The 17,079-nt window shown below is 48.5% G+C and overlaps 1 protein-coding gene and 1 long non-coding RNA gene across 2 annotated transcripts; both read right to left on the reverse strand.

Moving 5' to 3' along the window:
• Positions 1 to 923: 923 nt before the first annotated feature.
• On the reverse strand, positions 924 to 5,602 carry LOC149984449 (uncharacterized). Its single transcript, XR_016492632.1, has 3 exons — positions 4,130 to 5,602; positions 3,968 to 4,050; positions 924 to 3,380 (listed from the first exon to the last, which is right to left on the reverse strand). It is a non-coding gene; the product is annotated as an uncharacterized LOC149984449 (long non-coding RNA).
• A 3,908-nt stretch (positions 5,603 to 9,510) lies between these two features.
• Positions 9,511 to 10,954, reverse strand: LOC118944443 (dual specificity protein kinase CLK2-like). Its single transcript, XM_090230562.1, has 4 exons — positions 10,586 to 10,954; positions 10,309 to 10,475; positions 9,767 to 9,861; positions 9,511 to 9,534 (listed from the first exon to the last, which is right to left on the reverse strand). The coding sequence occupies exons 1-4, from the start codon at positions 10,693 to 10,695 to the stop codon at positions 9,511 to 9,513; spliced, it is 396 nt and encodes a 131-aa protein (XP_090086688.1). The 5' UTR covers positions 10,696 to 10,954.
• Positions 10,955 to 17,079: the final 6,125 nt, after the last annotated feature.

Genomic DNA, 17,079 nt, shown 5'->3' on the forward strand with positions numbered 1-17,079 from the left:
GCTGGGTAGGGACACTACAGTGTCTTTAGAGGGACATAATACTTAGAAACTACTGTGAGGAGAATAGTAGTTACATGGGATCTTTCATGATAAAGATAGATGTTATACAAACTGTGTAATGTGTTTGTAAAAAAATCGAATTAAATCTGAATTTATTTAAAGTGCATTTAACAAAGTCACAACACACATTACAAAACAACAACAACATAATAATAATAATAAGACAAGAGACAACAGAGAAATCAAGAAGAGAGAAACAGAGACAGCAGACAGAAAATGACAAAAAACCTCAAGCAAACATAAGGAGGGTGGGGGGTCTGGGGGGGCTGGTGAGGGGGGTAAGACAGAGTACAGGGACACATGGGACAGCAAGACATTAAGGAGTCCAGTAGGTCAGGAGTGGTATTGAGTCCATTTATAGCCAGGAGGAAGGTGGACGGTTAGCAGGGTGTAAAGTGTGTATGTCAGTGGAGGCTGCTGAGGGGAGGACGGCTCATAATAATGGCTGGAACAGACAAATGGAAACCAGGTGTTTAATGTATTTGATACCATTCCCCGTATTCCGCTCCAGACATTACCACGAGCCTGTCCTCCCCAGTTAAGGTACCACCAACCTCCTGTGGTGTATGTGTGTTGGAGCTTCCAGGAGCACTGCTGCCTGAGCTTCTTAAGGGATTCCACTGTGGATCAGTGTCCAGCATGTGAAGGGCGGCCAGCCTGACCAGAACACACACACACACACACACACACACACACACACACACACACACACACACACACACGCACGCACGCACGCACACACGCACGCACACACACGCACGCACGCACGCACGCACACACACACTCTGTTTCTCCCTCTTTCTCTCTCATACACACGCACAGGTCAGGGATGTGCTAAGGTCATTCCTTTCAGACCAGTACAATAACAGGGCTGTCTAATGTTAGTGTGTGTGAATTACCATGACTCAGTCTGAGACTGCTCTCACTGACAAGACACACAGAGACATGGGAAACACACATGTGCTTCCCCTGTGAGCTTCACACACTCAAACACACTCAAACACATGAGCATACAGAAGTGACAGACTCTCTCCATTCCATGTTTTATGTTAAAGGTGGAGAAGGATACTGTGAGGAGTGTGTATTTGTGTCTGTGAGGAGTGTGTATTTGTGTCTGTGAGGAGTGTGTATTTGTGTCTGTGAGGAGTGTGTATTTGTGTCTGTGAGGAGTGTGTATGTGTGTCTATGAGGAGTGTGTATTTGTGTCTGTGAGGAGTGTGTATTTGTGTCTGTGAGGAGTGTGTATTTGTGTCTGTGAGGAGTGTGTATGTGTGTCTGTGAGGAGTGTGTATTTGTGTCTGTGAGGAGTGTGTATTTGTGTCTGTGAGGAGTGTGTATGTGTGTCTGTGAGGAGTGTGTATGTGTGTCTATGAGGAGTGTGTATGTGAGGAGTGTGTATGTGTGTCTATGAGGAGTGTGTATGTGTGTCTGTGAGGAGTGTGTATGTGTGTCTGTGAGGAGTGTGTATGTGTGTCTGTGAGGAGTGTGTATGTGCGTCTGTGAGGAGTGTGTATGTGTGTCTGTGAGGAGTGTGTATGTGTGTCTGTGAGGAGTGTGTATGTGTGTCTGTGAGGAGTGTGTATGTGTGTCTATGAGGAGTGTGTATGTGTGTCTATGAGGAGTGTGTATGTGTGTCTATGAGGAGTGTGTATGTGTGTCTGTGAGGAGTGTGTATGTGTGTCTGTGAGGAGTGTGTATGTGTATGTGTGTCTATGAGGAGTGTGTATGTGTGTCTGTGAGGAGTGTGTATGTGTGTCTGTGAGGAGTGTGTATGTGTGTATGTGTGTCTATGAGGAGTGTGTATGTGTGTCTATGAGGAGTGTGTATGTGTGTCTATGAGGAGTGTGTATGTGTGTCTGTGAGGTGTGTATGTGTGTCTGTGAGGAGTGTGTATGTGTGTCTGTGAGGAGTGTGTATGTGTGTCTATGAGGAGTGTGCATGTGCGTCTGTGAGGAGTGTGTATGTGTGTCTGTGAGGAGTGTGTATGTGTGTCTGTGAGGAGTGTGTATGTGTGTCTGTGAGGAGTGTGTATGTGTGTCTATGAGGAGTGTGTATGTGTGTCTATGAGGAGTGTGTATGTGTGTCTATGAGGAGTGTGTATGTGTGTCTGTGAGGAGTGTGTATGTGTGTCTGTGAGGAGTGTGTATGTGTATGTGTGTCTATGAGGAGTGTGTATGTGTGTCTATGAGGAGTGTGTATGTGTGTCTGTGAGGAGTGTGTATGTGTGTCTGTGAGGAGTGTGTATGTGTGTCTGTGAGGAGTGTGTATGTGTGTCTGTGAGGAGTGTGTATGTGTGTCTATGAGGAGTGTGTATGTGTGTCTATGAGGAGTGTGTATGTGTGTCTGTGAGGTGTGTATGTGTGTCTGTGAGGAGTGTGTATGTGTGTCTGTGAGGAGTGTATATGTGTGTCTATGAGGAGTGTGTATTTGTGTCTATGAGGAGTGTGTATGTGCGTCTATGAGGAGTGTGTATGTGTGTCTGTGAGGAGTGTGTATGTGTGTCTATGAGGAGTGTGTATGTGTGTCTATGAGGAGTGTGTATGTGTGTCTGTGAGGAGTGTGTATGTGTGTCTGTGAAGAGTGTGTATGTGTGTCTATGAGGAGTGTGTATGTGTGTCTGTGAGGAGTGTGTATGTGTGTCTGTGAGGAGTGTGTATGTGTGTTTATGAGGAGTGTGTATGTGTGTCTATGAGGAGTGTGTATGTGTGTCTGTGAGGAGTGTGTATGTGTGTCTATGAGGAGTGTGTATGTATGTCTATGAGAAGTGTGTATGTGTGTCTGTGAGGAGTGTGTATGTGTGTCTATGAGCAGTGTGTATGTGTGTCTGTGAGGAGTGTGTATGTGTGTCTGTGAGGAGTGTGTATGTGTGTCTATGAGGAGTGTGTATGTGTGTCTGTGAGGACTGTGTATGTGTGTCTGTGAGGACTGTGTATGTGTGTCTGTGAGGAGTGTGTATGTGTGTCTATGAGGAGTGTGTATGTGTGTCTATGAGGAGTGTGTATGTGTGTCTGTGAGGAGTGTGTATGTGTGTCTATGAGGAGTGTGTATGTGTGTCTATGAGGAGTGTGTATGTGTGTCTATGAGGAGTGTGTATGTGTGTCTATGAGGAGTGTGTATGTGTGTCTGTGAGGAGTGTGTATGTGTGTCTGTGAGGAGTGTGTATGTGTGTCTATGAGGAGTGTGTATGTGTGTCTGTGAGGAGTGTGTATGTGTGTGTGTGTAACTGTCATCATGTGTTATCTGGTCTTGCAGATCATCGTAGAGGGGAGAGGTCCCCGTACTCTCTCCATCATGGCCAGGTGCTCCTGGTTGTCATGGGTCTGAGACAAACACAAACACTGGTCAGCAGAAGCTATAAACTCCCAACTTAGTTAACTTTCACTTGTATCACACAAACAACAAACACACACATAGTCTTTTGTAACTAACATTGTGGGGACACACAATTCAGTCCTATTCAACATCCTGTTTTCCCTAACCCCTAACCCTTAACCGTAACTCTAACCCTTACTTTAACCCTATCCCCAAAACCTAACTTTAACACTAACCTTAATCCTAACCCATAACCCTAAAACTAACCCTAACTCTAACTCTAACCTAACCCTAACTCTAACTCTAACCCTAACCCTAACTCTAACTCTAAATCTAACCCTAACTCTAACCCTAACTCTAACCCCTAACCCTAACCCTAGCTCATAACCCTAAAACTAACCCTAAATCCTAACCCTAACTCCTAACCCTAACCCTAACTCTAATCCTAAACCCCCTAGAAATAGCATTTGACGTTGTGGGGGCTAACAAAATGTCCCCAGTTGGTCAAATGTTTGTTTGTTTACTATTCTTGTAGGGACTTCTGGTGCCCACAAGTATAGTTAAACATGTCCACACACACACGTCCACACAGTACCTGATATAGGGTGAAGCCTTCATAGTACTCAAACAGGATGCAGCCGATACTCCAGACATCACACGGATGACTCCAGCCCAGCTCTGAGTTGGAACAGTAACAAATGTTCAGCTAGCCAATAGTCCAAGATTAGAGTGTGTGATAGTGATGTGTGTAGGTTACCCAGAATAACTTCAGGAGCGCGGTAGTGGCGTGTAGATACAGTGCCTTGCGAAAGTATTCGGCCCCCTTGAACTTTGCGACCTTTTGACACATTTCAGGCTTCAAACATAAAGACATAAAACTGTATTTTTTTGTGAAGAATCAACAACAAGTGGGACACAATCATGAAGTGGAACGACATTTATTGGATATTTCAAACTTTTTTAACAAATCAAAAACTGAAAAATTGGGCGTGCAAAATTATTCAGCCCCTTTACTTTCAGTGCAGAAAACTCTCTCCAGAAGTTCAGTGAGGATCTCTGAATGATCCAATGTTGACCTAAATGACTAATGATGATAAATACAATCCACCTGTGTGTAATCAAGTCTCCGTATAAATGCACCTGCACTGTGATAGTCTCAGAGGTCTGTTAAAAGCGCAGAGAGCATCCTGAAGAACAAGGAACACACCAGGCAGGTCCGAGATACTGTTGTGAAGAAGTTTAAAGCCGGATTTGGATACAAAAAGATTTCCCAAGTTTTAAACATCCCAAGGAGCACTGTGCAAGCGATAATATTGAAATGGAAGGAGTATCAGACCACTGCAAATCTACCAAGACCTGGCCGTCCCTCTAAACTTTCAGCTCATACAAGGAGAAGACTGATCAGAGATGCAGCCAAGAGGCCCATGATCACTCTGGATGAACTGCAGAGATCTACAGCTGAGGTGGGAGACTCTGTCCATAGGACAACAATCAGTCGTATATTGCACAAATCTGGCCTTTATGGAAGAGTGGCAAGAAGAAAGCCATTTCTTAAAGATATCCATAAAAAGTGTTGTTTAAAGTTTGCCACAAGCCACCTGGGAGACACACCAAACATGTGGAAGAAGGTGCTCTGGTCAGATGAAACCAAAATGGAACTTTTTGGCAACAATGCAAAACGTTATGTTTGGCGTAAAAGCAACACAGCTGAACACACCATCCCCACTGTCAAACATGGTGGTGGCAGCATCATGGTTTGGGCCTGCTTTTCTTCAGCAGGGACAGGGAAGATGGTTAAAATTGATGGGAAGATGGATGGAGCCAAATACAGGACCATTCTGGAAGAAAACCTGATGGAGTCTGCAAAAGACCTGAGACTGGGATGGAGATTTGTCTTCCAACAAGACAATGATCCAAAACATAAAGCAAAATCTACAATGGAATGGTTAAAAAATAAACATATCCAGGTGTTAGAATGGCCAAGTCAAAGTCCAGACCTGAATCCAATTGAGAATCTGTGGAAAGAACTGAAAACTGCTGTTCACAAATGCTCTCCATCCAACCTCACTGAGCTCGAGCTGTTTTGCAAGGAGGAATGGGAAAAAATGTCAGTCTCTCGATGTGCAAAACTGATAGAGACATACCCCAAGCGACTTACAGCTGTAATCGCAGCAAAAGGTGGCGCTACAAAGTATTAACTTAAGGGGGCTGAATAATTTTGCACGCCCAATTTTTCAGTTTTTGATTTGTTAAAAAAGTTTGAAATATCCAATAAATGTCATTCCACTTCATGATTGTGTCCCACTTGTTGTTGATTCTTCACAAAAAAAATACAGTTTTATATCTTTATGTTTGAAGCCTGAAATGTGGCAAAAGGTCGCAAAGTTCAAGGGGGCCGAATACTTTCGCAAGGCACTGTATGATGGTGCTGTGGTGTTTGTGGTCAAACGTGGAACTGCCAAAATCCACCAGCTTTACTGTTGTATCCAGAGAGAGAGAGAGAGGGAGGGACAGAGAGAGAGGGGGGGACAGAGAGAGAGGGGGACAGAGAGAGAGGGGGACAGAGAGAAAGGGGGGACAGAGAGAGAAGGGGGGGCGGAGAGAGAGAGAGAGAGGGAGGGACAGAGAGAGAGGGGGAGGACAGAGAGAGAGAAAGGGGGGGACAGAGAGAGAGGGGGGGACAGAGAGAGAGAGAGGGGGGGACAGAGAGAGAGAGAGGGGGGGGCAGAGAGAGAGAAAGGGGGGGACAGAGAGAGAGGGGGGGACAGAGAGAGAGGGGGAGGACAGAGAGAGAGAGAGGGGGGGACAGAGAGAGAGGGGGGGACAGAGAGAGAGAGGGGGGGACAGAGAGAGAGAGGGGGGGACAGAGAGAGAGGGTGGGGGCAGAGAGAGAGGGGGGGACAGAGAGAGAGAGGGGGGGACAGAGAGAGAGAGGGGGGCCAGAGAGAGGGGGGGGCAGAGAGAGAGAGGGGGGACAGAGAGAGAGAGGGGGGGACAGAGAGAGAGAGGGGGGCCAGAGAGAGGGGGGGACAGAGAGAGAGGGGGGGACAGAGAGAGAGAGGGGGGGACAGAGAGAGAGAGGAGGGACACAGAGAGAGGGGGGGACAGAGAGAGAGAGGGGGAGAGAAAGAAGAAGACAAGAAGAAAGGAGGGGAAAGGAAGATACAGGCATTTTATCAATTAGATATGCTCACCTTCTGCATCCACTATCCTCAGTCCTCTATCCTCCGTCCACTATCCACCGTCCACTATCCACCGTCCTCTCTCCTTCGTCCTCTATCCTCCACCCGCTCTCCTTCGTCCTCTATCCTCCCTCCTCTCTCCTTCGTCCTCTATCCTCCGTCCTCTCTCCTTCGTCCTCTATCCTCCGCCCTTTCTCCTTCGTCCTCTATCCTCCGCCCTCTCTCCTTCGTCCTCTATCCTCCGCCCTCTCTCCTTCGTCCTCTATCCTCCGCCCTCTCTCCTTCGTCCTCTATCCTCCATCCTCTATCCTCCGTCCTCTCTCCTTCGTCCTCTATCCTCCGCCCTCTGTCCTTTGTCCTCTATCCTCCGCCCTCTGTCCTTCGTCCTCTGTCCTCCGCCCTCTGTCCTTCGTCCTCTGTCTTCCGCCCTCTGTCCTTCGTCCTCTATCCTCCGCCCTCTCTCCTCCGCCCTCCGTCCTCTGTCCTCCGCCCTTCGTCCTCTATCCTCCGCCCTCTCTCCTCCGCCCTCTCTCCTCCGTCCTCTGTCCTTCGTCCTTCGTCCTCTATCCTCCGTCCTCTCTCCTCCGCCCTCTCTCCTCCGTCCTCTGTCCTTCGTCCTTCGTCCTCTATACTCCGTCCTCTCTCCTCCGCCCTCTATCCTCCGTCCTCTCTCCTCCGCCCTCTCTCCTCCGTCCTCTCTCCTCCGTCCTCTCTCTCCTCCGTCCTCTCTCCTCCGCCCTCTCTCCTCCGTCCTCTCTCTCCTCCGTCCTCTCTCCTCCGTCATCTATCCTCCGTCCTCTCTCCTCCGTCCTCTCTCTCCTCCGTCCTCTCTCCTCCGTCCTCTCTCTCCTCCGTCCTCTCTCCTCCGCCCTCTCTCCTCCGCCCTCTCTCCTCCGTCCTCTCTCCTCCGCCCTCTCTCCTCCGTCCTCTCTCTCCTCCGTCCTCTCTCCTCCGTCATCTATCCTCCGTCCTCTCTCCTCCGTCCTCTCTCCTCCGTCCTCTCTCTCCTCCGCCCTCTCTCCTCCGTCCTCTCTCCTCCGTCCTCTCTCTCCTCCGTCCTCTCTCCTCCGTCATCTATCCTCCGCCCTCTAACCCCCTGCCCTCTATCCTCCGTCCTCTCTCCTCCATCCTCTATCCTCCGTCCTGGTAAGTAATGTCCTCTCTCCTCCGTCCTCTATCCTCCGCCCTCTATCCTCCGCCCTCTAACCCCCTGCCCTCTATCCTCCGCCCTCTATCCTCCATCCTCTATCCTCCGTCCTCTATCCTCCGTCCTGGTAAGTAATGTCCTCTCTCCTCCGTCCTCTATCCTCCGCCCTCTATCCTCCGCCCTCTAACCCCCTGCCCTCTATCCTCCGCCCTCTATCCTCCATCCTCTATCCTTCGTCCTGGTAAGTAATGTCCTCTCTCCTCTGTCCTCTATCCTCCGCCCTCTATCCTCTGTCCTCCGCCCTCTGTCCTTCGTCCTCTGTCTTCCGCCCTCTGTCCTTCGTCCTCTATCCTCCGCCCTCTCTCCTCCGCCCTCCGTCCTCTGTCCTCCGCCCTTCGTCCTCTATCCTCCGCCCTCTCTCCTCCGTCCTCTGTCCTTCGTCCTTCGTCCTCTATCCTCCGTCCTCTCTCCTCCGCCCTCTCTCCTCCGTCCTCTGTCCTTCGTCCTTCGTCCTCTATCCTCCGTCCTCTCTCCTCCGCCCTCTATCCTCCGTCCTCTCTCCTCCGCCCTCTCTCCTCCGTCCTCTCTCCTCCGTCCTCTCTCTCCTCCGTCCTCTCTCCTCCGCCCTCTCTCCTCCGCCCTCTCTCCTCCGTCCTCTCTCTCCTCCGTCCTCTCTCCTCCGTCATCTATCCTCCGTCCTCTCTCCTCCGTCCTCTCTCCTCCGTCCTCTCTCTCCTCCGCCCTCTCTCCTCCGTCCTCTCTCCTCCGTCCTCTCTCTCCTCCGTCCTCTCTCCTCCGTCATCTATCCTCCGCCCTCTAACCCCCTGCCCTCTATCCTCCGTCCTCTATCCTCCATCCTCTATCCTCCGTCCTGGTAAGTAATGTCCTCTCTCCTCCGTCCTCTATCCTCCGCCCTCTATCCTCCGCCCTCTAACCCCCTGCCCTCTATCCTCCGCCCTCTATCCTCCGCCCTCTATCCTCCATCCTCTATCCTCCGTCCTCTATCCTCCGTCCTGGTAAGTAATGTCCTCTCTCCTCCGTCCTCTATCCTCCGCCCTCTATCCTCCGCCCTCTAACCCCCTGCCCTCTATCCTCCGCCCTCTATCCTCCATCCTCTATCCTTCGTCCTGGTAAGTAATGTCCTCTCTCCTCCGTCCTCCATCCTCCGCCCTCTATCCTCCGCCCTCTAACCCCCTGCCCTCTAACCCCCTGCCCTCTATCCTCCGCCCTCTATCCTCCATCCTCTATCCTTCGTCCTGGTAAGTAATGTCCTCTCTCGCCTCATTTTGAAAAAGGTAAAAGTTAATCTAGGATAATCGGCAAGGAGAGTGACCGTGGATGAAAATGTGCTTGGTTGAAATGAGACGGTCCTTCTCCACTCAAATGACGTTTACAGGGGTGGATCCCAAAATAAATGTTTAAAGTGATCAAAACAAATTAAGATGCAAAACAGTTTATGGTTAAAACAATACGTAGCATATTGTTTTTAAAAGTGTGCATGTTTTTATATATATTTCAAAGGGGGTGTGGTATGTTTCAAATGGGGTGTGGTATGTTTCAAATGGGGTGTGGTATACTTCAAATGGGGTGTGGTATGTTTCAAATGGGGTGTGGTATATTTCAAAGGGGGTGTGGTATATTTCAAATGGGGTGTGGTATATTGCAAATGGGGTGTGGTATATTTCAAATGGGGTGTGGTATATTTCAAATGGGGTGTGGTATGTTTCAAATGGGGTGTGGTATGTTTCAAATGGGGTGTGGTATGTTTCAAATGGGGTGTGGTATACTTCAAATGGGGTGTGGCAGATGTCAAAACTCTTCTGCAGTAGGATACTGTAGACATGAGTATCCTCAATGAAAAGTGGCTATCGAGGAGGGGACAACACTCTTCTTTGCCTACTAATAAATTGACACACTCCTCGACCACTCATCGGTTTACGGGTCACAGATGAGAGAGGACAGAGGAGAGAGGACAGAGGATGGTCTTTTTCCCAAAGGAGAAACACCCAGATACAGCGTAGGTAAAGAAGAGAGTGATGAAGGAAGCCCTCCCCCTCCCTCTCACCTTCTCAGCGTTGTAAGTGATGGTGTAGTCAGAGTTGACAAACAGGATGTTCTCAGGTTTGAGGTCAGTGTGGGTCAGCTTGTTGATATGGAGAACTGCAGAGGGAAACAGATAAACCATGCATCCATCATGATAATACCTGGACAGCCAAGGTGAAACTGCCCAGCGTTGCACTTGCTGCCCATAGTTCCTCTACAGCATGTAGTAGACCAGCGGTATTCAACTCTGACCCTACGAGGTCCGGAGCCTGCTGCTTTTCTCTTCTACCTGATACTTAATTGCTCTAAATCAGTTCCTGATTAGAGGGGAACAATGAAAAAAGCAGTGGAACTGACTTTGACGCCCAGAGTTGAGTTTTAGGCTTGTAGACTGAGCTACATCAATTAACCAGCGCCCTCTTCTGGTCAAAGAGACCAATACCAGACACGAAACAATCCCTGGTAAGTAATGTCATAGTCTATGGAAGTAGTCACCACCAACCCTGGTTCTGGAGAGCTGCCAGCATGCACATGGGCATACATATATGTGTGTGACACACTCACAGTTGACAGCGAGGCAGATCTGGTAGGCCATCTGGCGGATGTGATCCATACAGTACGGCAGGAAGTTGTTCTCCTTCAGGAAGTCAAAAGTGCTGAGGGCTAGCAGCTCCATGGAGATACACACATGACCATGGTAGTCAAACCAGTCCAGCATCTGAACACATTGACTGAGAGCGAGAGGGGGGGGGGGGGGGGGGGCGAGAGAAGTAAAGAGAAAGCCACAGAAGGTGAGGGAAACAACTTCTCAAACTTTCTACTGGTTCATCAGACTCCGTACTGTTTGTTGTGTGGGTCTTTCTCGTTGATTTTCTCCAGGACATTGATCTCCAGTTTAGCAGCTTGTCTGTACTTCTCCATGTTCTTAATGATCTTCAGAGATGGAGGCATGGGGATTCAATTAAAGACTGGGAAGTAGAGGAGTCTCTTTTATGAGAGGGCTCGAAAACATTCACCTATCCTGTCTTTTCAATGTGTGAAGACTAGAGGATAGTGGGAGGGATAGGGGGAGGGACTAGTAGATGAGAAGGTAAACATAGCCTACATCTCTCTTGTAGAACGTCTCCATTCTGGTAGGCCAGGTGACCATCGTCAGGGTCCTTCTCGTTCTTCCCTGGCCCCCCACTGCTGCTCCGCTAGGGGTCAGAGGTCAGGGGTCAAGGGTTTAGAGGAGGGGACAACAGGGCAAAAGTCATCAGCATAGTTGGACTGGACCTCTCAATAACACACACACACACACAGCTGACATAACAGCTGCTTAATAATCTAAAATGCTTGTAAGCTGAGGACTAGTGTTGCAAGCCCCCGATGATGTTATCCAATTCCACAGGCTCCTCCTAACTCTTTAAGAAAACAGTCCATTCCTGATGAATGTAATGACTTGGGACTGCCACCTGGAACTGAACTGGTGAACTGAACTGCACTTAAACAGAGTATGCACTAGTGGACTATATCAGTAGTGGACTATGTTATCTGTACATACAGTAGAGTGGAGCCCTAAACCCTCTCCTGTCCTGTCCTGGTATTACGGGCCTAAATGAGAAGTGTCATGTGACTGGCTGGCCTGCATGGAGCAGCTCTGTGACTATTTCCATCTACATTCTAAGACTGTTATTAATATCAGAACATCACAAGGAGAAAGAGTGCTGAGAGAAAGAGGGAGCCAGAGAGAAAGAGAGAGTGCTGAGCGAAAGAGAGAGTGAGAGAGAAAGAGAGTGCTGAGAGAAAGAGAGAGCGAGAGAGAAAGAGTGCAGAGAGAAAGAGGGAGTGAGAGAGAAAGAGAGAGCGAGAGAGAAAGAGAGAGAGTGCTGAGAGAAAGAGGGAGCCAGAGAGAAAGAGAGAGAGTGCTGAGAGAAAGAGAGAGCGAGAGAGAAAGAGAGAGAGTGCTGAGAGAAAGAGGGAGCCAGAGAGAAAGAGAGAGAGTGCTGAGAGAAAGAGGGAGCCAGAGAGAAAGAGAGAGAGTGCTGAGAGAAAGAGGGAGAGAGAGAGAAAGAGAGCTGAGAGAAAGAGGGAGCCAGAGAGAAAGAGAGAGAGTGCTGAGAGAAAGAGGGAGCCAGAGAGATAGAGAGAGAGTGCTGAGAGAAAGAGAGAGAGTGCTGAGAGAAAGAGAGAGAGTACTGAGAGAAAGAGGGAGCCAGAGAGAAAGAGAGAGAGTGCTGAGAGAAAGAGAGAGCGAGAGAGAAAGAGAGAGAGTGCTGAGAGAAAGGGAGCCAGAGAGAAAGAGAGAGTGTGCTGAGAGAAAGAGGGAGCCAGAGAGAAAGAGAGAGAGTGCTGAGAGAAAGAGAGAGAGTGCTGAGAGAAAGAGGGAGCCAGAGAGAAAGAGAGAGTGCTGAGAGAAAGAGGGAGCCAGAGAGAAAGAGAGAGAGTGCTGAGAGAAAGAGGGAGCGAGAGAGAAAGAGAGAGAGTGCTGAGAGAAAGAGAGAGCCAGAGAGAAAGAGAGAGAGTGCTGAGCGGGCAACTTTCTCTGACTTAGAGGGTGGCTTACAGACTGAATGAACACACACACAGACTTTCTCTCTATGAGTTGTGGTAGAGAGGCAGAACACAGGTAGAGAGAGTGAAGGGTTGCCAGGAATAAAACTGAGCTGTATCAAACTTCACAAAACACAACTAAATGAATTCAAACATTAAGAAAAGGCAGTGAACATATGAACAGTGCATAGCAGAGGAAAGGAGGGGATGGGAGAGAGAAGGAAAGGAGACAATGGGAGAGAGAAGCAGACGAGGAGGAAGAGGAGGGAAGATGCAGATGGGTACTCACAGAGAGGCAGAGACAGTCCAGAAAGCTACAGACAGAAAGTACAACTCTGTCTTCCCCATAACTCAGAACAGAGAGAGGGGATTAAGAAGATAAGGGAAAAGAGGGGAGAGGAAGATACAGCGTAGGTAAAGAAGACAGCGAAGAAGGGAGGATAAAGTCCACAAACAGTGAAACAGGAAAAGGAAAGATGACTGAAGAGAGGAGACAGAAACTAATGACAGAGCAAAAAGCAGTGCAGAGGAAGACAGAACTAATATAAGAGTGAGAAAGACAGAACAGACAAAGTAAACAGAGGGAAGAGAAAACAGCAAAAACAAAAGGACAGTGGCAGAGAAGAGACAAAAGTAAGAGAGTGAAGTACAAATGAAAAAAGATGAGAAAAAGACAGATTAGATGAACCGATGAAGACAGAACAGAGAAGCAAAGAGACAGACAGATAAGGAGAAAGTAGATAGGGAAGGAGAGATATGAGAAGCATACAGGAGATTGAGAGAGAGAAAAAGAGAGATGAGACAGACACTAACAATAACCTTTGGTCACACCCCCCAGGGAAAGTCCTGAGACCAGAATCAAGATGTGGAGTGTGTGTGAGTGTAGGTGTGTGTGAGTGTATGAGGGACATATTTAGTTTCCCTCCCTGACACTCCTGTCACCTCCTTGACCCCGGCATAGTGCTTTTCTACACCTGTCCTCTGTGTATGCTGTTGAAGAAAAACTTGTTCCAAGGATCAGGCAGGGCTCATTTTCAAGTTAAGATTTTATTCAAGCAATTGCAAGGAAGTTAACTCTCCGGATATACCAGGGAGGAACGTAAACATGTACACATTACTCAGTCATTTATATTCTTCACCTACACAAAGAACTGCTTTCAACGTGGCACCGTCATAGGATGCTACCTTTCCAACAAGTCAGTTTGTCAAATTTCTGCCCTACTAGAGCCGCCCCGGTCAACTGTAAGTGCTGTTATTGTGAAGAGGAAACGTCTAGGAGCAACAACAGCTCAGCTGCTAAGTGGTAGGCCACACAAGCTCACAGAACGGGACTGCCGAGTGCTGAAGGGTGTAGCGCGTAAAAAGTGTCTGCCCTCAGTTTCAACACTCCCTACTGAGTTCCAAACTGCCATGTAGTGCATCTCTTCACTACAAGCACAGGTGCAACTTCTGAAACTTTTTTAGGAATAATGTTACCAAGCAGGACTAGACCCATCTCTAAGCTTTACACCAAACCAAGTGGGTGGGCTGCTGTTGGGCTGACACAAACTCAGGATTGTACCTTTAAAGTTTGCCGTCTGTGTTTGGTGATACTGACCGGCCTGTATGTCGGTTAGTAGATGGATAGGTGTAACAGATCAATATGGGAGCAGTATAGCTTTAATAGGCTAAATGGGCTGCTAGTGTTATCATTAAACAAACATTCACTTTAGCATCGTAATTGATCAATTTCTGATTGAAATTGTCAGTTAAACTGACTGTTGATCTGGACGGTTATTTCATTGTCTGTAGTTACATACAATAAATATATTACCACTCTAACCCCCAACGCTGACCCTTTACCTTCCACCCAAACTACTGAGCTGAATAACATTCATCTATATCCAAGTAAATACAGTCAAACGTCAACAGAACAGAAGACGTTCATTCATTTTATTTCAGATTGGACTTTTTATTACAGCTTTTGTGGTGTTCATCTCACATAGGAAAGAGCAGGAAGTCACTGAAGGAGCTGTGTTTATTTGAATCATCATAGATCCTTTAGCCTGATGGGAGACGCATGTAGACCAAGTCCCCCTTCTCCAGTTCTAGAGTCCCAGAATTGGAGAGATACTGTCACCTTCCGTGACTATTGTACTGTCCATTCCACATTACACCCTGGTCATTCTTGAACAAACCAAAGTCCATGTACTCCTCTCACTGGAGCACTGAAGACAACAGCATCAGAGGAATAACAGATAAATCAACACGGTCAGTCTCTCAAAGCCACCAGACACTGGAGCAGTCTGTTAGTGATGTTGGACTCAGTGTCTGTATCTGGTCCCATTGGACATGTGTGTTTATACATGTAGATTGGTGTGTAAGCCAGCAACCTGTAGCTGCTTGGGCTGAAATTACTAATATAGGAACAATTTTGGAAACCTGTTCCTTGTCTGATTTGGACCAAATATAACATTCTCTTTACATACGGTCTTTTTAAATCTCTACATTACCTGCATGCTCTGTCTTCAGCTCCTCAACCTGGCTCTCACTCTGGCCTGCAATTCTACAATATCATACAAAGAAACTGTTGAATTCAATACAATGTAATCACATTAGATACAGCTGTCTTACTTTACCTGTATTCTCTCTCTCCAGTTCCTCCACCTTGTTCTTGTAGAACTGCAGTTCAGTCTTAGTGATACTCAGCTCCACTCTCAGTTCCACCACTATGTTCCTCAGCTCCACTCTCTGTTCCACCACCATGTTCCTCAGCTCCTCTCTCAGTTCCACCACCATGTTCCTCAGCTCCTCTCTCTGTTCCACCACCATGTTCCTCAGCTCCACTCTGTTCCACCACCATGTTCCTCAGCTCCTCTCTCAGTTCCACCACCATGTTCCTCAACTCCACTCTGTTCCACCACCATGTTCCTCAGCTCCACTCTCTGGTCTACCACCATGTTCCTCAGCTCCACCACCATGTTACTCAGCTCCACTCTCTGTTCCACCACCATGTTCCTCAGCTCCACTCTTTGGTCCACCACCATGTTCCTCAGCTCCACTCTTTGGTTCACCACCATGTTCCTCAGCTCCACTCTTTGGTTCACCACCATGTTCCTCAGCTCCACTCTCTGTTCCACCACCATGTTCCTCAGCTCCACTCTCTGTTCCACCATCATGTTCCTCAGCTCCACCACCATGTTCCTCAGCTCCACTCTCTGATCCACCACCATGTCCCTCAGCTCCACTCTCTGTTTCACCACCATGTTCCTCAGCTCCACTCTCTGGTTCACCACCATGTTCCTCAGCTCCACTCTCTGTTCCACCACCATGTTCCTCAGCTCCACTCTCTGTTCCACCATCATGTTCCTCAGCTCCACTCTCTGTTCCACCACCATGTTCCTCAGCTCCACTCTGTTACACCACCATGTTCCTCAACTCCACTCTCTGTTCCACCACCATGTTCCTCTGCTCCACTCTCTGGTCCACCACCATGTTCCTCTGCTCCACTCTCTGGTCCACCACCATGTTCCTCAGCTCCACTCTCTGGTTCACCACCATGTTCCTCAGCTCCACTCTCTGTTCCACCACCATGTTCCTCAGCTCCACTCTCTGTTCCACCATCATGTTCCTCAGCTCCACTCTCTGTTCCACCACCATGTTCCTCAGCTCCACTCTGTTACACCACCATGTTCCTCAACTCCACTCTCTGTTCCACCACCATGTTCCTCTGCTCCACTCTCTGGTCCACCACCATGTTCCTCTGCTCCACTCTCTGGTCCACCACCATGTTCCTCTGCTCCACTCTCTGGTCCACCACCATGTTCCTCTGCTCCACTCTCTGGTCCACCACCATGTTCCTCTGCTCCACTCTCTGGTCCACCACCATGTTCCTCTGCTCCACTCTCTGGTCCACCACCATGTTCCTCTGCTCCACTCTCTGGTCCACCACCATGTTCCTCTGCTCCACTCTCTGGTCCACCACCATGTTCCTCTGCTCCACTCTCTGGTCCACCACCATGTTCCTCTGCTCCACTCTCTGGTCCACCACCATGTTCCTCTGCTCCACTCTCTGGTCCACCACCATGTTCCTCTGCTCCACTCTCTGGTCCACCACCATGTTCCTCAGCTCCACTCTCTGGTCCACCACCATGTTCCTCAGCTCCACTCAGTTCCACCACCATGTTCCTCAGCTCCACTCTCTGGTCCACCACCATGTTCCTCAGCTCCACTCTGTTCCACCACCATGTTCCTCAGCTCCACTCTCTGTTCCACCACCATGTTCCTCAGCTCCACTCTCTGTTCCACCACCATGTTCCTCAGCTACACTCTGTTCCACCACCATGTCTCTCAGCACCTTCAGTTCAGTGCAATGTCAGGCTAGGTGGTCAACTGTTCAGCATCAGTCTTTCATCCTTCACTGTGACCCTGTTCAGTGATATCCTTCTCTCTGTCCCCTCTACCCTCTCCATGAGCCCATGTCCCAGACAGGCAGTGCAGCAACACCAGCAGAGCTACAACACCCCTCATTCTGAAACAACGTCTCTTCAGATCTAATGTAGTCTACTGGGCTCAGTCCCCTTCTTTATACACACTGGTGTTGTTGAACCAATACATGGAAATTTAACAGGTGTCCTCGTGTAATATTTTGAGAACATAGCCAAGGAATGTGTGATAGAACAAGTAAATATGATTTCTTGGCAGTTGATTCAGATTGTGGGTTGTTAAAGACCATGGGAGATTCACACCTGCTAGTCAGTAAAACCACCCATTTTCTCTCTATTGCATGATCTGTCAAACTAGTCTTGAAATAAAACTCTCATA

This window comes from Oncorhynchus mykiss, chromosome 3 (assembly GCF_057628025.1).
Source record: "Oncorhynchus mykiss isolate SJ-2025 chromosome 3, ASM5762802v1, whole genome shotgun sequence".
In the NCBI taxonomy this organism is placed as follows: domain Eukaryota; kingdom Metazoa; phylum Chordata; class Actinopteri; order Salmoniformes; family Salmonidae; genus Oncorhynchus; species Oncorhynchus mykiss.

Bases quoted from the DNA above. Each gene is read 5' to 3' on its own strand.
- LOC118944443 (XM_090230562.1), bottom strand. From the start codon at position 10,695: ATGCCTCCATCTCTGAAGATCATTAAGAACATGGAGAAGTACAGACAA. The intron at 9,862-10,308 runs GTGAGTGTGTCA...TTCCCTCTGCAG, and splicing joins GATCTGCCTCGCTGTCAACT to TTCTCCATATCAACAAGCTG. The intron at 9,535-9,766 runs GTGAGAGGGAGG...TCATGTCTACAG, and splicing joins TCACTTACAACGCTGAGAAG to TATCCTACTGCAGAAGAGTT.